This window comes from Callithrix jacchus, chromosome 12, assembly GCF_049354715.1.
Source record: "Callithrix jacchus isolate 240 chromosome 12, calJac240_pri, whole genome shotgun sequence".
Taxonomy (NCBI): Eukaryota; Metazoa; Chordata; class Mammalia; order Primates; family Cebidae; genus Callithrix; species Callithrix jacchus.
In genome coordinates this window covers 13,186,684-13,212,459 of record NC_133513.1, presented here as the reverse complement: position 1 = coordinate 13,212,459, position 25,776 = coordinate 13,186,684, and the positions used below count along the sequence as shown (strand labels likewise).

Genomic DNA, 25,776 nt, shown 5'->3' with positions numbered 1-25,776 from the left:
ATGGTTCTAGGTTTTCTTCAGCCTGATAAGTTTCACACTTTGGACAACTTCTGTTCTCGAGCAAAACTTTCCTTGGTTCCGGATGTATAAAAAGATTCCAGAGCCTGCCTGCCTCCCCCAGAGCACTGGCAGCAGACAAGCATACCTGCCTGACGTGCTGGGGAGAGGAGGAAACAGAGGCCAGGTGCTCCCCAGCTCCTGGGAAGGATGGGCCTGGCCTATGCTATTTGCTCCCACGCTGCTTCTTCAAAGTCTTAAGACATGAACATTATCTCCGTTTTGTAGGTAAAGCTTACAGAAGTTAAGCTACTTGCCCAAGGTCTCACAGCAGATGTTCAGAGGAGCTGGGATCTGAACCCAAGCCTGTCCCATCCTGTCAGCAGTGGTTTGCTGAATTAGATTTAACCGAACATATGACCAAGCCTCCAACCCACAAAGCTGCACACTACTTACCAATGCCATATATTATTGGAAAGTGGTTTTCGTTTTCTTCCCGGTCATTTAATTCTACAAAATAAAAATGTTTAAGAAACACTTTTTAAACAAATACCAAACAATTATTTTTATTTTGTATGATAAAGGCCAAGGAGAAACCCCTTACTGCAGAAAGGGAGGAAAATCCCAGAAAATGAAAGGGACTGTGACCCTGTTTCCCTGTCCTGCCCCAAGGCGGGTGGGTTTATATTGAACAAACTGGCAAATACAGAATAGGTCCCTAATCCCACTCCACCTCCGTGCACACCCTCTGCCACACAGGTGGCAGCTGTGAGATCCAGTGCCCTCCCTGGGAGACGAAGTACATGAGGGGGCTGCATTGGAACTGACACTGCACAGCATGGCGACAGCCTTCCCACCACAGCAAGAGCTGGAACAGACGCCAGCCAAGCAGTGACAGCAGTGTGTGCCTATGCTTGGTCCCGCTGCAAGGCTGGGGGCAAAATGGTCCTGAAATGCACAGCTTCGCTTTGGGACAAATAGCAGAACTTACCTGTCACACATAATGTCACTAAGTGAATGTCATCTTCTTGCCTGTCAAATTCACCTATGATGAAAATTTTAAGACTGGATATCAGAAAAGTTCCTCTAGTTACCAGAACAAAAAGCTGAACAAGCCAAGGACAGGGAGGGACAGCAGCCAGCTGAGTGCGCTCTGCCTCACACCCCCGTGCCCACGCCCAAACAGCCACAGCCCAGCCTCTGGGGCCGGACCCGAGGGAGCTGACGTTGCAGAACCCTGACCACCACAAGACGGCCACATTCAGCCTCAGGCTCCAAGGAGCTGGGGCTAAGCCTTCCCATTTTTCTCATCGTTCTGAGAGTTTTGCAGGGACCCATCAATTCATAAGATTTTTACTTTTCGCCTAAGTAGCCTGTTTTCATGATTATTGGAGTTGTAAACAAAAATCTGGCCTCTGTAACAGATTTGAAAAGTACAGGAGAACATAAGTAAGTCAGTTTTCAACATCTATAATCATAGTACTGTTAATACTTAATTTTCTTCCATATTTTTTTGTGCTCAGCAGAGCTGACCACAGAGACAATGTTATATCCTTTTGTTTTGTTTTGTTTGAGATGGAGTTTCGCTGTTGTTACTCAGACTGGAGTGCAATGGCAAGCAATTCTCCTGCCTCAGCCTCCCGAGGAGCTGGGACTACAGGCACACACCACCACACCCAGCTAATTTTTGTATTTTTTTTAGTAGAGAGGTTTCACCTTGTTGACCAAGATGGTCTCGATCTCTTAACCTCGTGATCCACCCGCCTCAGCTTCCCAAAGTGCTGGGATTATAGGCGTGAGCCACCGCGCCCGGCCCCCTTTTTTTAAAAAAAAAACATGGATTCTCACTCTTTTGCCCAGGCTGGAGTGCAGTGGCCCCATCTCAGCTCACCGCAATCTCTGCCTCACGGGTTCAAGCGATTCTCCTGCCTCAGCCTTCCAAGTAATTGGGATTACAGGCGTGTGCCACCATGCCTGACTAACTTTTCTATTTTTAGTAGAGACAGGGTTTCATCATGTTGGCCAGGCTGGTCTCAAACTCATGGCCTACAGTGATCCACCCACTTTTGCCTCCCAAAGTGCTGGGATTACAGGAGTGAGCCACCAAGCCCAGCTGACAATTTTACATCCTGATTTCTTGTGCATAGGTATTTTCCCATGTAATTCACACCTTCATCTGTGTTATTTTTTAGTGACTACATAATTACTGTTCTGATAACATCAGATTTCCTGTTGTAAATAATGTTCTGCTCATCTTCAGACATAAATCTCTATGCAGATTATTAGCATATATTTCCACAAGGGGAATTACTGAGTGAAAGTATATGAACTTTTTATTTTTTTAAGATGGAGTCTCGCCTCTGTCATCCAGGCTGGAGTGCAGTGGTGCCATCTCGGCTCACTGCAACCTCTGCTTCCTGGGTTCAAGCGATTCTCCTGCCTCAGCCTCCCGAGTAGCTGGGATTACAGGCATGCACCACCACACCCAGCTAATTTTTGTATTCACACCCAGTTAATTTTTGTATTTTCAGTAGAGAGAGGGTTTCACTATGTTGGCCAGGCTGGTCTTGAACTCCTGACGTTAGGTGATTCACCTGCCTTGGCCTCCCAAAGTGCTGGGATTATGGCCACTGCACCCAGCCAGGTATAAACCTTTTTTAAGAGTTAAGTCAGCCAGTTGTGGTTGCTCATGCCTGTAATCCCAGCACTTTGGGAGGCCAAGGCAGGTGGATCACCTAAGGTCAGAAGTTCAAAACCTGCCTGGCCAACATAGTGAAACCCTATCTCTACTGTATATAAAAAAAAATTAGGTGTGGTGGCCTGTGCTTATAATCCCAGCCACTCAGGAGGCTGAGGCAGAAGAACTGCTTTAACCTGGGAGGCGGAGGTTACAGTGAACTGAGACTGAGCCACTGTACTCTAGCCTGAGTGACAGAGTGCGACTCTGTCTCGGGCAGGGGGGTGGGGTGGGGAGGAGAGAGTTAAGTCATGATTCCAAATTGCTTTCTGGACAGGCTGTTCCACTGTATGAGTAAGCCTACCTCATGGTCTGGTGGTTAGTCAACACAAAACAATATCAACTTTATTTTTTTGAAAATATTTGCTAATTTAGGCAGGGTGCAGTGACTCATGCCTGTAATCCCAGTACTTTGGGACCTGAGGCAGGAGGATCACCTGAGGTCAGGAGTTCAAGACCAGCCTGGCCAAGATGGTGAAACCCCGTCTCTACTAAAAATACAAAAATAGGCCGGGCACAGTGGCACAAACCTGTAATCCCAGCACTTTGGGAGGCTGAGGCAGGCAGATCACAAGGTCAGGTGATCGAGAGTATCCTGGCTAACAGTGAAACCCTGTCTTCTCTACTAAAAGTACAAGAAAATTCATCAGGCATAGTGGCACGTGCCTGTAGTCCCAGCTACTCGAAAGGCTGAGGCAGGAAAATCGCTTGAACCCAAGAGGTGGAGGTTGCTGTGAGCTGAGATCGTGCCACTGTACTCCAGCCTGGGCAACAGAGCGAGACTTTGTCTCAAAAAAAAAAAAAAAAATATATATATATATATAAAAGTTAGCCAGGCATGGTGAGCGCCAGTAATCCCACCTACTTGGGAGGCTGAGGCAGGAGAACTGCTTGAACTTGGGAGGCGGAGGTTACAGTGAGCCGAGATCACGTCACTGCACTCCAGTGTGGGCGACAGATCAAGACTCTGTCTCAAAAAAAATTGCTAATAGGGAAAAATGGTATCAGTATTTTAATTTTCTGCAGATTAAAATGGACATTTTTGCTAGAAGGGAGGGTGGTTCTGTTTCCAAACAGTTCAGAGCACTTATGATTTTGGAATGTGTCCACTGCTATTTTAGTAGAAAATCTTGTCCCTTTACCCCCAACAAATGAGCACCATGCTATTCCATCTGTGAAATTCCAAGCTGGGCCAGTCTGTTTCTCTGTGCTGCTCCAAATGGGTGTGTCCTCTAAGGTTTAGAACCAGTTGGGATTTTGAACCCAAGCAAAAACAGGTACAAATTTGTGTCCAATATTGGAGGGAAAAAAACTGAACTTACTAAGAAGCTGATGAGTCAGTTTTTGTGACAACTGCCTGTCGTCGTTGAAGCCTCCCACGAGGTGCACTTCCAGCCTGGCAAAGAGATGGGACAGGGGTCAGAGCGCGTGGGGTGGTCTCACTTTGAACTTTCACTCTCAGCTTCTGTGAGCCCTTGTTCTACAGCAGGGCTTCCAGGCTGTCTGCGTGCCACCGCAAGAGAAGGTATCTGCAGCATGCTACCAAGGCCAATAGGAAGTTTCCGGGGACCCTGCCGAGGCCCCGATGACTGAAGGGATCCATATCTAAACACAAACGTGATGCCACCTCCATGCAGCAATGAGGAGCTCCGCTCTAGAAGAGTACGAGCACAGGACAGGTGTGGTGGCTCACACCTTTAATTTAGCACTTTCGGAGGCTGATGTGGGCGGATCACTTGGGGTAAGAGTTTGAAACTAGCCTGGCCAATGTGGTGAAACCCTGACGCTACTAAAACTACAAAAAAAATTCAGGCGGCATGTGCCTATAATCCCAGATACTCAGAAGAATCACTTGGACCTGGGAGGTAGAGGTTGCAGTGAGCTGAGATCTCACCACTGCACTCACTACTGCCTGGGCGACAGAGATTCTGTCTCAAAAAAGAAAGAAGAGGCTGGCCACGTCACTCACCTGCCCAAAGCAGGACACTGTCAAAACCTACCTCTCAGTGTCCTGCCCAGGAGCAAGTACGGTAAGACAATGGGAGGGGCCTGCTGTTAAGTAGACATTTCAGGTGCCGTCTCCTCTAACATCCACCATATCTTAGTGAGAGAGGGATTATCAGCTCCATTTTACAGAGATACATGTTTACCAACCACTACACCTGATTTTCCTAAATTGTATTTCCCACTAGCCTCATGAGATGGGGATGAAGTTAAAACAAAAGTTTGGGGCCAGGTATGGTGGCTCATGCCTATAATCCTAGCATTTTAGGAGGCCAAGGCAGGCGGATCACTTAAAGTCAGGAGTTTGAGACCAGCCAGGCCAACATGGTAAAACCTCATCCCTACTAAAACTACAAAAAGTAGGGTTGGTGCAGTAGCTCACGCCTGTAACCTCAGCAGTTTGGGAGGCTGAGACAGGTGGATCACAAGGTCAGGAGTTTGACACCACCCTGGCCAAACCCCATCTCTACTAAAAATACAAAAATTAGCCAGACATGGTGGTGCATACCTGTAATCCTAGCTACTCGGGTGGCTGAGGCAGGAGAATTAATTGAACCCGGGAGGTGGGAGGTTGCAGTAGGCCAATATTGTGCCATTGCACTTCAGCTCTGGGCCACAGAGCAAGACTCCTTCCGGGGGAGGAGGAATTAGCTGGACAGGTGATGGGTACCTGTAATCCCAGCTACTTGGGAAGCTAAGGCAGAAGAATCACTTGCACCACAGAGGTTGCAGTGAGTCAAGAATGCATCACTGCACTCCAGCCTGGGCAACAGAGCCAACACTCTGTCTCCCCCCACCCAAAAAAAAAAGGTTGGGGTGGCTCTGAGAAAAAAATTCGGAAAAAAAAAAACAAGACGGGGCCATCTTGCCTGTTGGTAGTCCTCCTTAGAAGAGTCCCACTGCCATTAGCACAGTGAAGTTCTGATACGTCCCGTGATTGAAAACACTCCAACTATGTCTGTGGAGCCCAGTGTTTCCCACTCTCATCATCTACTAACCCCCTTTCCACAGCCCCTGTCAACCGGGGGAATTCATGCTTGGCAAAGTGCTGCCAGACTTCACACTGCCTTCTGGGACAAAAAAATCTTCCTAAGGGATGAACCAGGACCATGCATGTACCCAATATAGGTTACAGCCTCAAGTGGCCTCATGATAAACTCCCAAGTAGTAAAGAGAGCTGGACCATCATGCTCTGCTAGCAACAGGGTCACCAGGTTTGCCTCTGACTCCTGAAGCTAGCAAAGCTGTTCGACAGCAGACCAGGAAAAAGTGACAAGCATGTTCTTTAGAACCAAGGAGTGGAGTGTGTGACAACATAATGGCATTGATTATGTCCCGCTATGGGGGCCAAGATGATAGGAAAATGAAAAGGCCATTTTGGGCCTGCATGGGTCACATGGCCATGAAGCAAGCCCAGCTGTGGCATGGACTGCAGAAGTGGCATTTAAGAATCGATCAGTATTGCACTAGCAAAACTCTCCCAGAGAACTCTTTTTCCTTTTTTGACTCTTGGGATTCTAAGCTCTTGTATATGATGGGCATAGCTCACTCAATGGCTGGTTGAGACTTCAAATAAAATGAGAGCAACGCTTGCCACGTCTACACAATGACAGAGAAAACAGAGGGGACAGGTGTGTGAACATGAGTCTGGACAGCGGGCCTGTGTCCTCGGCCTCCACTTAGCTAGCTGCATGCTCCAGCATGCTAAGCCTCAGCGCCTGCCTCTGTCAAATGGAGGCAGCAGATACTTTACTGTGAGAAGAGAGGATGAGGTGCTGTGGGACAGCCAGGCTGACGGCTGCTTCTTAACCAGCCATCGATGGGGAAACTACCAACTTGCTGGAATTTTAAAACACCCCCCTCAGCTGGAAGGATCACTTGAGCCCAAGAGTTTGAGACCAGACTGGGCAAAATGGCAAAACCCTGTCTCTATAAAAAATACAAAACACTAGCCGGGCATGGTGGCACACACCTGTGGTCTCAGCTAGTTGGGAGGCTGAGGTGGGACAATCACCGGAGCCTGGGAAGTCAAGGCAGCAGTGAGCTGAGATCGCACAACTGCGTTCCAGTCAGGGTGACTGAGACCCTATCTCAACAACAACAAAAAAGAGAATAACAAAACACATGCCTTACCCCCTAGCGGTCCCCACATCTCCCTGGCCTTGTTTTCTCCACAGCCTGCCTCACCCCTGAACACCCTGTCTTGTGTACTGTCTCTCAGCTTAAGAATCCGAACACCTTGGGGCAGGCTTTGTGTCTACTCTGTTCACGGCTATGTCCCTGGAAACTACAAGGTGTAGGTGAGAGGAAGCAATTAACAAGTAAATACTGGGGGAACAACTGCATGAAGAGCTACCACACCCGCGGTGAAAACCTCAAACTCAACATTCCCAAAAGGACGTCAAGTTCAAAGTCCAGCCTTCCATCTCAAATCCAGCACGGACTCCTTGCCTGTGCCCGGCATCCACTCATCCACTCAACCACTGCTGACACAGCACCCATGCCATGCTAAGTTCTGCTCCAGCGGAAAGAGACAGACACCGCAGTGATGGCATCCTGTGTTGCCGTAACAGCTTCCGTGACTACATCCTCTATTTAAGGGTTCAGATACCCCAATTCACCTATTAGAGCAGCATCGATCTCACCTTCCACATTGAGCGTGGTCAGAAAAGGATTTTATGGAGTTCATGATCAAGGGGACCTCAGCTTTGGTGTCGGTTCCATCACAATGTGTCAAGCAGGTGGCCCCATTACCTGAAGAACAAGGGTGAAAGGACTCAAGTTATTCCCGGTGCGAGCGCAGTAGCAGGCCGAGACTCTACTCCTGTCCCTTCGGACCGCCTCGTCTCTGAACATCCTGTAGGGAAAAACAGAAAGGGCTGTGCTGCCCAGCCAACCCATTCTGACCAGGACACCAGGGAGACACCATGCAGACCAGAAAAAACGTAAGCAGAGTCCGTTTCCAACAAGACACCAGGAAACTCAACTCGAGAAATTCAATGGTCCCAAAGGTTGGGCCACTTTAAGTAACGGTTTCCTTCACCTCTCTCATCATACCTGTGTGCCTCAGGACCACAATGTGACAAGTAGTGGCATCATCAGAACCCAGAATGGAGATGGAGCCTGTTTAAAAAAGAAATAAAATAAAATATCCAATTGCCTTTTGGGATAACGCCCAATTCACTGCTTCCTAACCTACCATCCTTTGGGGAGGTCACTGCAAGCTCTCTTTGCTGAACATACAGAAGGCCCTGGGGTCCCACTTGTTGAACAGACTGACCTCTGAGAAGTCTGGCTCTTTCCTGTTTAATTAAAAAAAAAAATAAAATAGTGATGTAAATTAGTGAGGATGGAAAAACTGAAGATGTGGAGAGAGCCGAAGCGGGCTCTGCGTGGGCGGCACACTAGTGTGCTGGGAGTGTGTTAGTGACAGAGAGGCTCAAAGAAAAACGCAGCAGCCACAGTCATTGGGAACAATGCGGAGAAAATGATGAGGTTCTGGGCGGTGGTTTTGTAACCTATGAAATCAGATGTTATAGTAACCTATTAAATGAGATGCAAAAATCCTTTATTACTTTTTTTTTTTTTTTTTAAAGAGACATGTTGCCCAGGCTGGTCTTGGACTCATGGGCTCAAGCAATCCTCCTGCCTTGGCCTCACCAAGTGCTGGAATGACAGGCGTGAGCCACCACATGGGCTATCACAGTTCTTTACTAAAGAGTGTGAGACTCTTAACAATTTGACAGTTGGCCGGGCGCAGTGGCTCATGCCTGTAATCCCAGCACTTTGGGAGGCTGAGGTGGGTGGATCACGAGGTCAAGAGATTGAGACTATCCTGGCCAACATGGTGAAATCCCATCTCTACTAAAAATACAAAAATTAGCCGGGCGTGCTGGCACGCGCATGTGGTCCCAGCTACTCAGGAGGCTGAGGCGGAAGAATTGCTTGAACCCAGGAGGTGGAGGTTGCATTGAGCTGAGATTACACCACTGCACTCCAGCCTGGCAACAGAGCAAGACTCCATCTCAAAAAACAAACAAACAAACAAAAAATAATTTTACAGTTGTAAAGAGAATGAGATTACCTAGGAATAGAGATAGAGGGTGGGTGACTCTGAAACCACATCCACTATTTTTTGAGACAGTCTGTCATCCAAGCTGGGGTGTAGTGATGCAACTTCAACTCACTGCAGCCTCCACCTCCCAGGCTCAAGCAATCCCCCCACCTCAGCCTCCCAAGTAGCTGGGACCACAGGCATGCACCACCACACCTAGCTGATTTTTATACTTTTTTTAGCGACAGGGTCTCCCTGTGCTGCTCAGGATGGTCTAAAACTCCTGGGCTCAAGCGATCCACCTGCCCCGGCCTCCCAAAGTGCTGGGAATACAGGCGCACACCACCACATCCAGCTGATTTTTATACTTTTTGTAGAGATGGGACCTCCCTATGCTGCCCAGGCTGGTCTCAAACTCCTGGACTCAAGTGATCCACCTGTCTCAGCCTCCCACAGTGCTGGGATTACAGGCGTGAGACACCGTGACCAGCCTCCTCTTTACCTTCTTTAAAGACCAAGAGGAGTTAAAAACTTTCTTATTCCCTAACCTAGTTATTTCACTTCTGGAAATCTGTCCTAAGGAAATAATTCAAGATGTGTTCATCCCTGTGTAATTCGTTTTGTTTTATTTTTTGAGACAGAGTCTCTCTCTGTCGCTCTGTCGCCCAGGCTGCAGTGCAGTGGTGTGATCTTGGCTCCCGATAGCCTCCACCTCCCAGGTTCAAGCAATTCTCATGCCTTAGCCTCTCCAGTAGTTGGGATTACAGGCATGCACCGCCATGCCCAGCTTTTTAAAGTAGAAACCAGGTTTCACCATGTTGGCCAGGCTGGTCTCAAACTCGCAGCCTCAAGTGATCCATCTGCCTTGGCCTCCTAAGGTGCTAGGACTGTAGCATGAGCCATGGTGCCTGGCCCCCTGTGTCATTTGTAATGGCAAAAAGCTGGGAGCAGGAATGGAAAAGGTAAGTAGATATGCACAGAACCAAGTCACAGCCACTAACTGCAGAGTCATGAGAAATGAAAACTATAGAAAAAATAGTTTTGAAATGCTAACTGAAGAGCAAGATACGAAAGTATAAAAAATGTTTTAAATAGCTATAATGTGCTGTTAATACAACAACGATTAAATTCTTATACCCACCACAGAGAAAAATACTGGAAGCAAATTTCACCAATACAACCAGGGCTGTGCCAGAGCAAACACGAGTTAATATTTACTGGTGCTGTTGTCTTTTCTCTCTTCTCTAAATGTTCTATCCTATAGTTATTATCAGAATACAAAAACAAAATGGGTAAGACAAATTTATGAAAGATGTGTTAATACGAAGTGTCAATAATCTAATTGAATATTTGTACAAACTCAAGCCTGTAAAAAAAAAATTTTACAAGACCTCAGGTGGTTTTTTTTAATGAAAACAACTTTGTCAAAAGCATTACATTGATAGAACACTACAATGTATCTTAATTTTCTTATTACTTGCAACAAATAAACTCCTTGATAAACAAACTCTTGCTCAAATGTCTAGAGATGTATGCATGTATCGCCTACACTGGAGAACGGTCTGTATCTTAGTCTATCGGCTTCCTGCCATTGCGCATGACTGGAGCTAATTTAGGTTAGTGCTCACTTAATAAAACATAAGAGCAGCTGGGTGTGATGGAGCTCAAAGGTCATCCCAACACTTGGGGAGGCTAAGGAAGGAGGACTGCTTGAGCCTGTGAGTTCGAAACCAGCCTGGGCAACAAGGGAGACTCCGTCTCTACAAAAAATATAGAAACTAGCTGGGTGTGGTGGTGCTTGCCTGTAGTCTCAGCTACTCTGGAGGCTCAGGTGGGAGAATCACTTGCAGCCAGGAGGTGGAGGCTGCAGTGAGCCATGATTATAACACTGCACTCCTGCCTGGGTGACAGACCAAGATCCTGCCTCAATATATATATATATATAATTAAGCTAAAAGAAGAGATGTTATAAACATAATAACGATCAGCTTGATCACTGAGACGGCATTTTCTTCTGCTGATAAACTTCCATTAACTGGAAGCAAGATGCCAATGAGAATGAGACAAGCCCCTCAATTTAAGAAACAAACTAAACATGAAATGAACTGCAGTGTAAAATTAGATTGGCCAGACAGCCTTGCTTGCTCCAGAAGTCAGTAAGAAATAGGTGTTACTGCCTGTTATAAAACTCAGAACCCCTCTATCGGTGAAAGCCTCTCATTTTCATTCCACTTCTCACCTCACCTTAATTCAGAATTACATAGGGGAGAATTCACAATCCCCTCTTCATTACTCCTAAAATACTTACCTTCTGCTTTGTTCTTTGAGGGAAGGGAAGGGAGAGCGCAAAGGCGATTTTTTAACACTCATTTTCACAATTGGGTCACCACTCAAAAGCAAAAGCTATTTGTGAGAAATCAATTACTGCTTTCACAAAGACCAAAACTCATGTCTCTCTTCAACACAGCTCCTACGATTTCCCAAAGAAATAAAAGCAAAAATTATCAGAAATAATGCCAGAAAACTAAAACAGTATGCTGCTTTATTCTTTTATTTTTTAATTTCTTTTTTGAGACAGGGTCTCACTCTGTCTCCCAAGCTGGAGTGCAGCGGCGAGATCACAGCTCACTGTAGCCTCTGGCCTCAAGCAGTCCCTCCCACCTCAGCCTTCCACGGAGCTGGGACTACGGGCGTGAGCCACCCACCTGGCTAATTTATATATACACATACATACATATTGTAGAGATGGGGTCTCCCTGTGTTGCCCAGGCTGGTCTTGAACTCCTTCCTGGCCTCAGGTGATCCTCCTGCTTCAGCCTCCCAAAGTGCTTGCATTAGAGGCATAAGCCACTGTGCCCAGCCTCTACTTTATTTTTTATATTTTAGAGACAAGGTTTCACTCTGTTGCCCAGGCTGAAGTGCTGTGGCCAGATCTTAGCTCACTGCAACCTCAAACTGCTGGGCTCAAGCAATCCTCCCACCTCAGCCTCCTTTGGAGTAGCTGGGACCACAGGTGCATGCCCCCAGACTTGGCTAATTTTTGCTTTAAGTTATGAAACGAGTTTAACCAAACGACTGTTCTTTGGGAAAACACACAGTCCTACTTTATAAATTCAAACTTTCAGAAATAAAAGCAGCCCCAGTTTTCTTCTAATATTCTCTAGACACTAATATTTGCTTAAAAAACAAACAGAAAAACACAACTTTTCCCTCACTCCCTCATCCTTACTTCCCAATTCCTATTCAATGGCAGTATTCTCTTAACCCAGGGGTCAGCAGATTTTCTGAAAAAACCAGACAGTAAATATTTGGGGTTCTACAAGGCTGCAGTCTCTGTTGCAATTGCCCAACTCTGCTGTTATGGAGTGAAAGCAGCCACAGACAATATAAATGTGGGTGCATTCCAAAAAAAACTTTATAGGTGACACTGAAGAGTTAATTTCAATACAATTTCACATGTTACACAATATTATTCTTTTGTTTTCAACCTTCGAGAAACATAAAGACCAATCTTGGCCTACAGACTATACATAAACAGGGTCTGGCCTATGAGCTGTGGCTTGCTGACCTGTGTCTTAGCCAGTCACCTACCTGTGGCCTAGGGGATGATCATGTGACCCTCACCCCTGCTGTCCTGTCAGTTCTTCCTTTATAAACAGGAGAGTGGCATAAAAGTGATTTGTGAACTGTAAAGCATAATAGTATACAAGAAATTATGGGGCCCAGCTGGGCATGGTGGTGGTGGCTCCCATCTGTAATATCAGCATTTTGAGAGGCCGAGGCAGGCGGCTCACCTGAGGTCACCTGAACTGAGATCCTGCCATTGAACTCCAGCCTAGGCAACAAGAGTGAAATTCCGTCTCAAAAAAAAATTATGAGGCCCAATGCAGTGGCTCGCGCCTATAATCCCAGCACTTTGGGAGACAGAGGCAGGAGGAGAGCTTAAATCCAGGAGCTCAAGACCAGATTGGGGAATATAGCGAGACTCCATCTCTACAAAAAATTTACAAATTACTCAGGAGGCTGAGGCAAAATGATCACTTAAGCCTAGCAGTTGGAGGCTGCAGTAAGCTATGACTGCACTGCTACGCTCTAGCCTGGGTGATATAGAGATGCTGTCTCAAAAACAAAAAAAAAAAATTACAAATAGGTATAGCTCTCAAAACTAAGCCTTATTTCCCAAACAATTAAAAAAAAATCCCCTCCCATACTATACTTCAGTCCTTCCTTGTCTTACATCTAAATTACTGCAATATGGCCAGGAGCAGTGGCTCATGTCTGTAATCCCAGCACTTTGGGAGGCTGAGGCAGGAGGATCACTTGAGGTCAGGAGTTGGAGACCAGCCTGGACAACAGCAAAACCCCATCTCTACTAAAAATACGAAAATTAGTTGGGCATGGTGGCGCATGCCTGTAGTTCCAGCTTCTTGGGAGGCTGAGGCAGGAGAATCGCTTAAACCTGGGAAGCAGAGGTTGCAGTGAGCAAAGATTGCACCAATGCACTCCAGCCTGGGCGACAGGGCGAGATTCTGTCTCAAAAATAATAAATTACTGCAACATAATACAATACAATATAGAGCAAGACATTCCTCAGGTTGGGCACATGCTGCTAGGCCTCTGTGCTTCTGGTTCCTCCTCTGGCAAATGCATGGGCATGGTGATGCCCACCTCTGTGGACTGGTTGAGAATTAATTGAGAGGACACTGTGTAGAGGGCATACACTGCGCCTGGTCCCAGATGAGGGCTCACTGAAGGGGGCTGTCACCATTCCCATCTCTGCTTCCCTGTCTCCCTTGACCAGTCTTTTCCTACCTGATGACAGGCAGCATCATTACTTCAAAACACTGATTTAGTTACATCATTTTTCTGCTAAAAAAAACTTGAGTCCAGGCCGGGCGCTGTGGCTCACGCCTGTAATCCCAGCACTTTGGGAGGCCAAGGCGGGTGGATCATGAGGTCAGGAGTTCAAGAGCAGCCTGACCAACATGGTGAAACCCTGTGTCTACTAAAAATACAAAAATGAGATGGGCGTGGTGGTGGGTGCCCATAATTCCCAGCTACTCGGAAGGCTGAGGGAGAGAAATGCTTGAACCTGGGCGGTGGAGGCTGCAGTGAGCTGAGACCATGCCACTGCACTCCAGCCTGGACAACAGAGCGAGACTCCCTCTCAAAAAAAACCAAAAACCTGAGTCCAGCAATTTCACTTGTATGAATAATTACGGGGGTTTATAAAGAGCCCTTAGAATATGCATATCAGCCTGGGTGTAGTGGCTCATACCTGTCATGCCAACACCTTAGGAGGGTGAGGTGAGCAAGCTGTTTGAGGCCAGGAGTTCGAGACCAGTCTGGGCAACAAAGACAGACCCCATCTCTACAAAAAATAGTTTAAAAATAGTCCCAGCTACTCCAGAGACTGAGGGGGACAACTGCTTGAGTGTAGGAGTCTGAGGCTGCAATGAGCTATGACTGCACCACTGCACCCCAGCTTGGTGCAGACTGAGACCCTAACATTAAAAAAGGGGGTGGGGGTAAAGAATGTGCATACTGGTGAAACAGCATAAATATCTTTCATGTTTAAAAGCAGTAACTGGCTGGACGCGGTGGCTCACACCTGTAATCCCAACAGTTTGGGAGGCAGAGGCAGGAGAATCACCTGAGGTCAGCATTCGAAACCAGCCTGGCCAACATACAGTGAAACCCCGTCTCTATTAAAAAATACAAAAACAGCTGGTCATAGTGGTACACGCCTGTAGTCCCAGCTACTTGGGAAGCTGAGGCAGGAGAATGGCATGAATCTGGGGGCAGAGGTTGCAGTGAGCCAAGATCACACCACTGCACTCCAGCCTGGGCCACAAAGCAAGACTCTATCAATCAATCAATCAATCAATGCAGGGCCAGGTGCAATGGCTCACGATGTAATTCCAGCACTTTGGGAGGCCGAGGTCAGGATCACCTGAGGTCAGATCACCTCAGGTAAGGAATTCAAGACCAGCCTAACCAGCATGGTGAAACACTGTCTCTACTTAAAATACAAAAATTAGCCGGATGTGGTGGTGCACACCTGTAATCCCAGATACTCAGGAGGCTGAGGCAGGAGAATCGCTTGAACCCAGGAGGTGGATGTTACAGTGAGCCGAGATCAAGCCACTGACCTCCAGCCTTGGCGACAGAGCAAGGCTGTAAATAAACAAATAAATAAATAAATAAAAGCAGAAAGTAAACTATGTTGCCAGCATCTTGTAGACTCCATGGAACCATGTTACCCAAGACATTGCAGGACTGGTTACTGAGTGCCCAGTGACTGGTTAAGAGTGACTAAGGGAGGGCTCTAAATAGCTCTATCCAAAGGAACTTTATGCAGGGATGGCCCCCGTCTATATTCACTGTCCCCTTAGTAGCCACAGTGTCTCCTCAGCACTTGAAATGTGGCTAGTGCAACCGAGGAAACGGAGTTTTTTATTTTATCTAATTTTATTTAATTGTAATCAAAATGAAAGTAACCACATGGCTGGTGGCTACTGTCCAAATAGCGCAGCTCCAGAGTCAAGGGCAGACTGCCGGGTTCCCATCCTGGCTTTGCCACTCCCAGGACGTGGAAGCTGGGGCCAGTTTCCCAGCCTCTCTCTACCTGACAGCCCTCATCTGTAAAATGGGAATAGCAGTAACTCTTGCTGTGATGCCTGGCGGCTTCCACTGTATTACTGTTATTGCCGTTATTTGCTAGTCAGCTATGCATAGGCTTCCAACTGTTGGTACTCCATACTCAACACTTCATTACATGAAAAAAAAACAATATAAAACAATATATAGTAAGCCATCATTTAAAAAGTAAATCATATACAAAGAAAAACCTCCATTAGTACTTTCAACAAATTTAAAAATAGTTGTGGTCACACATTATTTTTCTTCTCTCTAACGTTTATATTTTGCTTTCCTACAAAGAGGACACCCTCCTTTATTATATAAAAATAATCCAGGCCAAAGTGCTGGGATTACAGGTGTGAGCCACTGCACCCGACCTGGATTATTTGTGAGGCCAAGACTGGCAGATCACTTGAGGTCAGGAGTTTGAGACCAGCCTGGCCAACATGGTGAAACCCATCTCTACTAACAAAAAACTTGGCTGGGTTTGGTGGTGTGCACCTATAATCTCCCAGCTACTCGAGAGGCTGAGGCAGGAGAACTGCCTGAACCCGGGAGGCGGAGGTTGCAGTGAGTTGAGATCACACCACCGCACTCCAGCCTGGGCCATAGAGTGAAATTCAGTCTCTAAAATAAAAATAAAAAAATCCAACCTTTAATTTCTCCGTGTTGCTAAGCAGGTGAAAGGTCCATCTAAGCCCTTTGGTCATCTTGGGTACAACCCACCTCTGCAGGTTTACTTTTCATGCTTCCCCTCCTCACCCTGGCTGCTCCCGGGAAACTGGCCAGGCCACCCGCCCACTGGTGCCTTCCCCTCCTGCCTGCCGCCCCGGGCGGCCTGCCCGCCCAGCTGCGATGCCCTAACCCTTCTTCTCCTTTTCAAATCTCTCTCGTGCCTGCATCCTTCTTCACTTACACTGCCGCAAATCAAAGTGATCATCCCCCTTCCAATGTTCCTGTAACACAAATTGGTCCCCAACACACAGCCTTTCTAGGACATGTCCTCTTAAATAGGCCAAAACCTTACTTCGAGAGGAGCCGCCGCAGTAGGTCACCACATTCCTCCCCTCCACGCTTAGTGTGCGTCCCAGGACACTCATCTCGCTTTCTATTACGGACATTCTCAAACAGACGTAAAGGTAGAGCGTCCCCGAAATTCTTCAGGCAGCTGACTTTTTTTTTCCTTGGTGAGTCCCACGCCTGACTTCGCTAGTTAACAGTAGGGCAGTGACACAGTGCAAGAATAAAGTGACACAGCACCACGCCTAGCTCAGTGCATGTTGGCCAACAGGATGTTGGTTGTCCTGAAATGCAAACTGAGAATCATATGGATCTGTCTGCCTTCTTCTCCCTGTCAGTGTCCTTGTCATCCTTCAGATCACGTTCAGGGGTCATTCTGTGCCCTCATTTACGCAACACATCTTTACTGAGCGCCAATTCTATGCCAGGGACCGTCCTAAGCTCTGAGGATACAACAGCGAAGACCCTCTTTTCTGTCTTCAGGAAGCTTACATTCTGAGGACAGATCAAATGCAGAACAAAACAAGCAAACAAGATAAACACGAACGGTCCAGCTATGACAGATGAAACCTCTAAACGCCTTCCTCAACCCCACACACTCGGTCAGGTTCCTGTGCTTCGCGTCTCAGAGCGAAGGGAACGCTTTTTCTTTATGGCACTTTACCGTTGATAGGATCTAACCGTTGATAGGATCTAAGCCTTCTTCCATCAGAATCCATTCTCCTTTCTAGACTGTAAACACTCTGAAGGCAGGGACAGGGATCAGTACGGGACCCAACAGATACTAGGAACTCTCAAATCAACAAACTCTCTAACAGGATCTATGGCAAGTAGGACGTTTGCCGCCCCCCCCCCCGCCTCTTTTTTAAACACTAAGAACTCCCTTGCCAACAGTCCCTGCAGAAGCCGTGGACAAGAGTTCGGAGCGGAGATCTATTTGAGCACAAAAGCAGAAAAAACAAAACCCGTGCATCAGGGCGTGGTCCCATGGCCCAGCTGGGGAAACCAGGGCTCTCTCCCGGCTAAAAATAACCCGGCGCCCTACGCCCCGTGGGTAGGGTAGGGAGAGGAGAAAGGACTGGGGGTCCTCGCCAAGACCCCCCGGCCCATAAGTTCTCCGAAGCCCACCCTGGAATAACCCTCTGCTTCATGGGGACCCAAGGAGGAGGCAATGCTCACTAGAGGCTGCGGGTCCCCGAAGGCAAGCGCCCGGATTTGCCTAAACGGACCGAGCCTGGGTTGGCGGGTGCAGCCGTCCAGTCTGGGAATGGGGGTTCCCGGCGTGTCCCCGAGTCGCGGTGCTGTGAGACCTTGGGCAAGTCACCTAACCTCTCTGGGCCCCGGTCCCCTCCCCTGTCAGAGAGGGGCCTCCGCGGCAGCCCGCTGAAGTCTAAAGGCAAAAGCTCCCGGACCCCTCAAGAAGACTCGAGCCGACTGCTGGGGCTCCGGATGCGCCGACAGCGCCAAGTTTCAAGTCTGTGTCGCGTGAGGCGGGCAACGGCGGGGTGAGGAGGGCGCTCGTCCGCCCGGCAGCTTCCCCTCGGGCCCGCCCCGAAGCCCCGCGCAGCGTCCCGCTTACCTCCAGAGGCGGGTGGGCTCGGACGAGGTCCCCGGCGGACTGTGGCAGCCGCACTCGCCGCCCCTCGACTAGCAGCGGCATAGCGGAGGCGGCAGCCCCGGCAGGCCCAGGGAGGCGGCGTCCCGCTCCAGCCCCGGGCCACCCGCCGCCCCCGCCCCTCGGGCCGCGCGTCCCGCCCCGTCCCGCCTCGACGCGGGCGCTGCCGGGAAGTGGAGTCCAGGCGGAGACTGCGTTAGCCGGAGACTGAAGAAATCCAGGACGGGGGCGGCAATGCCTCATGGGAAATGTAGTCCAAACCAGGAAGCAGCCCCGGAAGCAGCCCGCGGCCCGCCTCCTCTGCAAGGGGCGCTGGGAAATGTAGTCCCAAAAGCGTGGGAGGGAGCTAGGGAGAGGTTGGGGAAAGGGGAGAGGCCAGGGAGCAGCTGCGCAAGCCAAGAGAGCCTCAGGGCAAGTTCCCCGGACGCGGTCTGGCTCAGGCTTCTGCGCTTTAGGTTATTCTTCCATCACGCTTCTCAGGTGTGTGACCTTCCTCAAGCTTGAGTTTGGGACCCTGCTGTGCTGCTCCGTAGGATTGTATTCAATGAGTAGTAAATCTAATCAGGAGGACACGCTGGCTCACGCCTGTAATCCTAGCACTTTGGGAGGCCGAGGCGGCAGGATCGCTTGAGGCCAGAAGTTCGAGACCAGCCTGGGCAACACAGCGAAACCAACCCTCCTTCATACCCTCGTCTCTGCAAAAAGTTTAAAAACTCAGCATGGTGGCATGCACCTGTAATCCCAGCCACTCTGGAGGCCGAGGCAGGAGGATCCCTTGACCCCAGGAGTCGGAGGCTGCACTGAGCTATGTTTGCACACTGCAGAGGGAGACCCTGCCTCTAAAAATAATAAAAACAAACGTCAACAGTTTGTTGTGTTTTTTTTAAGAGACAGGGTTTCTTCACCATGTTGGCCAGACTGGTCTCAAACTCCTGACCTCAGGTGAGCCGCCCACCTCGGCCTCCCAAAGTGCTGGGATTACAGGCGTGAGCCACCATGCCCGGCCTAACATCAACAGTCTTAAATTGGGAAACTATATCCTGAACTGTGCTAGCCTCACCTATTAAGAGATCATCGATAACACTTCGTGATTGGAATCCAACAGGCCACTCCCAGATGGGCTGGGAACCATGGGGGAAGGATCTGCAGATACTGACTGTACCCACCCTACTCTGAAGACAGGTCTCCAAGGTAAGAGGCGTCTCACCGTGGAGCTCTCTTCTAAAAGTTGGAGACATTGCTCAAATACATCCGACTCTGCAGCACATTAACAAAAAGTAATTTTACAAAAGATATAGTGGTGAGTTTAAGAAGAGCCACATGATAGAGCCAAAACTTTATTAGAATGTTATCTGTATTCGTCTTCTGTCATAAATCTCTTCCTCAGCTTACACATCCCATTCAACAAAAATATCACGAAATTTACTACAGTAAAGAAGTGACTGTGGAAGATGGTGTCCCCATCGCCAGCTTACCCAACTTCTCACCCAAAATAGCTCTATTTCTAGCTACTAAGAAATTATTTCTCTGTATTATTACACCTACATTTCTCACTTGCTCCTCACAAATGTAGGAGCCAGTACCAACACCTCCGTTATCACGGAGTAACTTGCTCAAAGTGGTAGAAATACATCGTAGAAGAAAGACTGAGCCCAGCTTTGTGTGATTCCAAAGGCAGTGCTCTCCATCACTATAAGATGCTCCTAGACTGTAAACAACTCATTGTAATGCAGGTGAAATTAAGTTAAGTCCCAATTAGGAAGCCCGTGGCTAAAAACAGGGCTTGAATCCAGGGTGATCAATGACCAGCAGGCTGGCCTGGAGCAAGTTACTTAACTTCCCTGAGCTGGTTTTCTCACATGTAGAAGAATGGTCATAGCCTCAGTTTGTTTCATCTGGTACATAGTAAATCCTCTAAAGATAGCTATTATTGGAATTGCAGAGCAAAGAATAGTCAATAAAAGTGGGGCATTTGGGAAGGGCAAAGGTGAAGAACAAGGTTCTGTGGGTTCTGCCTGGGGCTAGTGCAGTTTGCCTTAAACTGGTTTTTCACTATTGGGTGATATTTTTTCAAGTAATCTCAGATTATCAATCTCCTAGGCTGAATCCCGTGTTAAAGAACTAAGCGAGCCACAACAAGCAGAAAGCCCGTCCCCTACTTCTTTTCCCATCTCATCCCCACCAATTTTGGTCTACAGCCAATAAGGAAGCAAGAGCAGCTGTGTGGCCAGCACTGTGGCTCCTGCCTGAAACCCTAGCAATTTGAAAGGCCAAGGGAGGACTCACTTGAGCCCAGAAGTTTGAGACCAGCCTGGACAACACAGGGAACCCCGCCTTTCCAACAAATAACAAAAATTACCTGGAAATGGTAGCGGGCCTGTAGTGTCAGCTACTCAGGAGGATCAAAAGGGCACCCCTGCCTGGGTGATAAGAGATTCGGTCTTTTAAAAAATTTGTTTTTCAAATGTTTTAATGTAGAGATGGGTGTCTCACTATGTTGCCCTGGCTGATCTCAAACTCCTGGCCTCAGGAGATCCTCCTGCTGGCCTCCCCTAGTGCTCATTTTACAGGCATGAGCTATGATCTGTATTTTATCATCTGTATTCATCTGCTTTCATAAATTTCCCCCTCAGCTGTCTCCAACTCCTGACCTCATGATCTGCCCACCTCAACCTCCCAAAGTGCTAGGAGACCCAGGCCCCAAATTATTATATACATTATAAATGCTACTCAATGATCCACAAGTCAGAATGAAATACACAAAAGGAAAGCATTTAATGGAAGAAAGTATGGTGGAGCTTTGGATGTTCAATTAGTTGACAATTTAAAAAAGTATGCAGTTGCAAACCAATGAACAGTTCTCAATGCAGCCCGCACCTGTGAATCACCAGGGGGCTTTAAAAAACATCAATGTAGCTGAGCCCAGTAGCTCACACCTGTAATCCCAGCACTTTGGGAGGTTGAGGTGGGCAGATCACGAGGTCAGGAGTTTGAGACCAGCTTGGCCAACATGGTGAAACACTGTCTCTACTAAACATACAAAAATTAGCCACACATGGTGGTGAGCGCCTGTAATCCCAGCTACTTGGGAGGCTGAGGCAGGAGAATCTCTTGAAACTGGAAGGCGGAGGTTGCAGTGAGCAGAGATCGTGCCACTGCACTCCAGCCTAAGTAAAAGAAACTCCATCTCAAAAAAGGAAAAAAAACCCATCAATGTCCAAACTCCTCCTCTGGAGACTGGTTCAATCAGAGAGGATGAATTAGTGTGTGATGTGAGCCTGGGCATCCTTAGCTTCTCAGTGCCCCCTGAGGGATTGGATTCTAGGGCATAGCCAGGGTTAAGAACCACCATCATAAGCACTGCCCAACAATGGAAACACACTGGTCCCTCCTCTCCAGTTCAGATCTTAGTTGGTACCACGGAGCGAGGTATTATGGAAGAAACGAAGTTATCTTTAAGTGAAAAAAAGCTTCCCATGAAAGTGCTTCCTTTCTCACAAGAAAACAACGGCCCATTAACTTTTACATGCATCTAATCCTTAACGCCTTACACTAGTATATTATTCCCATTTTACAGTTTAATTCGTGCTCAGAGGTTATATAATTTGCTCAAGGCCAAACAGCTGGTTAGGAAAGGAAGCCTGTGGCACTCTGTAGTTGCTAGTCCTTTCACATTTGTATAAATTCAGCCACTTCTCATCAAGGAAGATCCAACGAGAGCACATAGACAAAAGGACGGACCCTGGAGACTCCTAAAACTGACAGCTTGCTTTTTAATGAAAGGGAAAATTCCCATTGTTGGCATGTATTTATGAGACTTCACAATATTTTTCCCCAGATGTCCTTCAAAGCATGTAAGTTTTTGAAAGAAGTGTCTGCTTCCCTGGGACCTGTTCAAGCCTCACTCACTCTCAGCTGGGTGTGATTAGGGAGAGTCATGGATACTTGACACAGTGCACGTGGACGCCATCCTCAGCCTGGCATGCCATGAATTTTATCAAGCTCCCCACCACACCAGCACTATTCCTCCCTCTTCAACAGCGATGCCTCAGGAGTTTTCCACTGCAAAATGCTTTAATACATTAAATTAAAAAATAACAAAAAACAGAAATAAAGAACATGTATCGAGGTACCTCCTTTTATTGGTATAAGAATGAAAGTTCCAGAAAATTAACCATGTCATTGTTTTATTTTCACCATGGATCTTTTTTTCACAAACTCCTTTGAATTTAAACAGACTTATTTGTAAATATCTTTCTACATTAAAACTACTTCCCAACCCACAAAGACCCCACTTACTATTAACTTCTGGGAAATTTCATTTAGTAATTAGATAAAATTACTCATTTTATCTAATATACAAAAATCCACATTGTGTCAGCAGTTAAAAAAGAGAACCTTAAGGTTCTCAAATGACTTTCCACCAAACCACCAAAAGAAAACCACCGATATCCAAAACTTTAAATCAATAAAAATTTCTTTTTTCCAAAAAAGTATTTACAGACTGAAATTCACAAACTATGCATTGCCATCAATGTAATTATACAAGATCATATAAAGCCCTGGGAAAGAGGAAGTATTTCATTACAAACATTTGTCATCTCTCAACAAGCTTCAACAATGAGACTGGGCAAAAAAGGAGAAAAAAAAAAAACCCAAAATATTTGTGATCAAGAAAATATTGCTTGCCTTTAAATAAATATAAGTGGCAGAAAAATAAATATGCTTAAAGATGGCCATTTTCAGGGGCAGAGGGTAAAAAAAAAAGATGGCCATTTTAACAAGTAAACCAAAAAGGTACACATGTAAGAAACAAAGCGAAATGCTTGAGCTTCAGAATGACTCTAGCAGTGTCTGCACAAATTTGTTATAAAGTGAGGTCTTCTGAAGACCTCTTTTTAGTTATAAAAATACAAAAAGAGGCTTTGGAGAAGGATTCCACCAAGCCGAATCTATGATATGCACAGCCACAGACGAAGACAGCACTAGGAACTTCACCTACTGTTGTGAGCAAAACCATTCCACCAAACAATCTAAACAAATTTTTCCTGTTGGAACAACGAAATTTTCAATAACCTACTGACGCAGATCTAACTAGATGCTTGAGAGCCAAGGGGTAAAATATGATCTCATGTGTTTCACACAAGCCCAAGCTCACTTTCAGTCTGTGTGAATTACAACTACCTGGACCTCCATTTTTCTTTGTCTTTTAAGTCCATTTTTACGCTGTGCCAAGTATGTTACACATCTGATTCTGTTTTCCTAAGTCTTTTTTTTTTTTTTTTGTGAGATGGAGTCTTGCTCTGTCACCAGGCTGGAGAGTGCAGTGGCGCAATCTCGGCTCACTGCAACCTCCACCTCCTGGGTTCAAGCGATTCTTCCGCCTCAGCCTCCAGAGGAGTAGCTGGGACCACAGGCGCGTGCCACCATGCCCAGCTAATTTTTGTATTTTTAGTTGAGAGGGGGTTTCGCCATGTTGGCCAGGATGGTCTCGATCTCTTGACCTTGTGATCTGCCCAGCTCGGCCTCCCAAAGTGCTGGGATTACAGGTGTCAGCCACCACGCCCAGCCAATCCCCTCTCTTTTTTATTGGTTTCTGAAGTCCCTGGAGATCTCCTTCAGTGCCAGCTCCAACTCTGTGTGGCAGACCACATCAGGCCAGCTCTATGCTCTCCTATCTTCTCTACACTCCCTTGAAATCCCAACACACAAATATCAATACAGCAGAAGGTAAACAACATAGCCAAAATAAATTTCCTAGTTAAAGTCTTTTACTTTTTTTTTTTTTTTTAAAGAGACAGGGTTTTACCATGTTGCCCAAGCTGGTCTCAAACTCCTGAGCTCAGACAAGCTGCCCGCCTCAGCCTCCCAAAGTGCTAGGATTATACATGTGAGCCACCACATCCATCCAAAGTCTTTAAATAGAAGTTTTATCCAAGAGGATTCTTCATTGAAAGCTGATCAGCAAAGTCCTGTGACCACGGATCTGACAAAAACCCATGTTTAAAGAGCCATCATGAAAACAGTCTGTGCCTATATTAGAAATTACCCAGTAATTATGTCAAAAAGCTGTTAAAAAAATGTACATATTAAGCAAAGCCTTCCAAATTTATCATCAACTCCACTGTAAAATATTGCACATGATATTCAGTCTTTTCATTTTGTCTGTAAGGGGAACAACAACAAAAAGCCTTCAGATGCTTGACTGAGTCTAACCTGGAGTGCCACAGCTGAGGCAGGTGCTCACTCGAGTTCAATGCAGTCAATGCTCAACGGCACCAGCTGGGTGCTGAGGGGGTGATGAGTGATGGGGTATCCGGAATGTCACATCTCGGTCACACCTCTTTGAGGTCAGAGGGGACTCGGTTGCATGTACAACATGGGTGGGGAGCCCATGCTACTTGAGGGACTTCGGGAATGTGCGTCAAGGGAGCTCGGTGTGATCCCAATCACGGCGTCACTCTGCGGCACTTCGCCTTTCAGAAAATCATCGTCTTCATCTTCCATTATCTCCTGTATGAACATCAGAAATCATTAGTAAGATCACCAGTGCTGACTGAAATGTTTTCCAGAATTCTTTCCAAAGAAAGGTGCTACGTCTGTAAAGATGGAAAAGACAATCTTAATTTCAAAAGAAAGCCAGTGTAGTGACACATGAGTGTAGTCCCAGCTACTCGGGAGGCTGAGGCAGGAGGATTGCCTGGGCTCAAGAGTTCCGAATCCAGCCTAGACAACATAGTATGACCATGTCTTTTGTTTTTTGCCTCATCCAGCCCCAAAATGTCAGCGAGACCAGGTCTCTTAAAAACAAACAAACAAACAGAACAGAAAAGCTCCTTCTGATAAGCACTTCCTTCTTACCAACACACCCACATAACTGCTTGCTCATCACACATTGTAATCTTTTTTTTTTTGAGACGGAGTTTTTCGCTCTTGTTACCCAGGCTGGAGTACAATGGTGCCATCTTGGCTCACTGCAGCCTCTGCCTCCTGGGTTCAGGCAATTCTCCTGCCTCAGCCTCCTGAGTAGCTGGGATTACAGGCATGCGCCACCATGCCCAGCTAATTTTTTGTATTTTTAATAGAGACCGGGTTTCACCATGTTGACCAGGATGGTCTCGATCTCTTGACCTTGTGATCCACCCGCCTCAGCCTCCCAAAGTGCTGGGATTACAGGCGTGAGCCACCGTGCTCGGCCTGTAATCATTTTTTTAAAAGTCTGACTTGCAAACAGATTTGAAGCTGAATGGGGACAGGAAACATGATGACTCATTCTTGCCCAGTGTTACAGCTCTTGTACCTGACACAATGTGAATGAATTACAGCCCTTCAACAAATGCAAAACATAAAAAGATAAAATGAGCTTTCCAATGGCTACTTATTAACAACAAAAATAGATATCTTGAAGCCGTTTTTAATGTGAAAACAAATGTGCTACCAAGTAAAAGAGCAGCAAAATTCTTTTTTTTTTTTTTTGGAGACAGAGTCTGGCTCTGTCACCTAGGTGCGATGTTGGCTCCCTGCAACCTCCACCTCCCAGGTTCAAGTAATTCTCTGCCTCAGGCTCCCAAGTAGCTGGGACTACTGGCGCCTGCCACCACTCCCAGGTAATTTTTCTATTTTTGGTAGATAGAGATAGGGTTTCACCATCTTAGCCAAGCTGGTCTTGAACCCCTGACCTTGCAATCTACCAGCTTCAGCCTTTGA

The 25,776-nt window shown here is 46.9% G+C and overlaps 3 protein-coding genes across 30 annotated transcripts in view; 1 reads left to right on the top strand and 2 right to left on the bottom strand.

The window, feature by feature from the left end:
* PDXDC1 (pyridoxal dependent decarboxylase domain containing 1) overlaps nucleotides 1–478 on the top strand; it is a 97,700-nt gene extending 97,222 nt beyond the window's left edge. For 3 of the 18 annotated variants that reach the window (XM_078344657.1, XM_054242583.2, XM_054242584.2), the window contains one exon: nucleotides 286–475. In XM_078344657.1, coding sequence (XP_078200783.1) covers nucleotides 286–399 — 114 coding nt within the window. In that variant the 3' untranslated portion in view covers nucleotides 400–475. Of the gene's footprint in view, nucleotides 1–285 lie in introns of all 18 variants that reach the window. The other 15 variants (XM_078344666.1, XM_078344665.1, XM_078344667.1 and 12 more) reach the window with 10 other exon arrangements.
* The window catches only part of NTAN1 (N-terminal asparagine amidase), a 43,661-nt gene extending 25,468 nt beyond the window's left edge, over nucleotides 1–18,193 (bottom strand). For 5 of the 11 annotated variants that reach the window (XM_078344682.1, XM_078344683.1, XM_035266930.3 and 2 more), the window contains exons 1-7: nucleotides 18,034–18,193; nucleotides 7,938–8,040; nucleotides 7,796–7,861; nucleotides 7,384–7,492; nucleotides 4,057–4,130; nucleotides 989–1,042; nucleotides 454–507 (exon numbers count right to left, since the gene is read on the bottom strand). In XM_078344682.1, coding sequence (XP_078200808.1) covers nucleotides 454–507; nucleotides 989–1,042; nucleotides 4,057–4,130; nucleotides 7,384–7,492; nucleotides 7,796–7,861; nucleotides 7,938–8,040; nucleotides 18,034–18,114 — 541 coding nt within the window. In that variant the 5' untranslated portion in view covers nucleotides 18,115–18,193. Of the gene's footprint in view, nucleotides 1–453; nucleotides 508–988; nucleotides 1,043–4,056; nucleotides 4,131–7,383; nucleotides 7,493–7,795; nucleotides 7,862–7,937; nucleotides 8,041–14,853; nucleotides 14,970–18,033 lie in introns of all 11 variants that reach the window. The other 6 variants (XM_078344685.1, XM_035266932.3, XM_078344686.1 and 3 more) reach the window with 4 other exon arrangements.
* A 4,000-nt stretch (nucleotides 18,194–22,193) lies between these two features.
* RRN3 (RNA polymerase I transcription factor RRN3) overlaps nucleotides 22,194–25,776 on the bottom strand; it is a 36,873-nt gene continuing 33,290 nt past the window's right edge. The window contains exon 18 of the mRNA XM_078344674.1: nucleotides 22,194–24,582. Coding sequence (XP_078200800.1) covers nucleotides 24,421–24,582 — 162 coding nt within the window. The 3' untranslated portion in view covers nucleotides 22,194–24,420. The remainder of the gene's footprint in view (nucleotides 24,583–25,776) is intronic.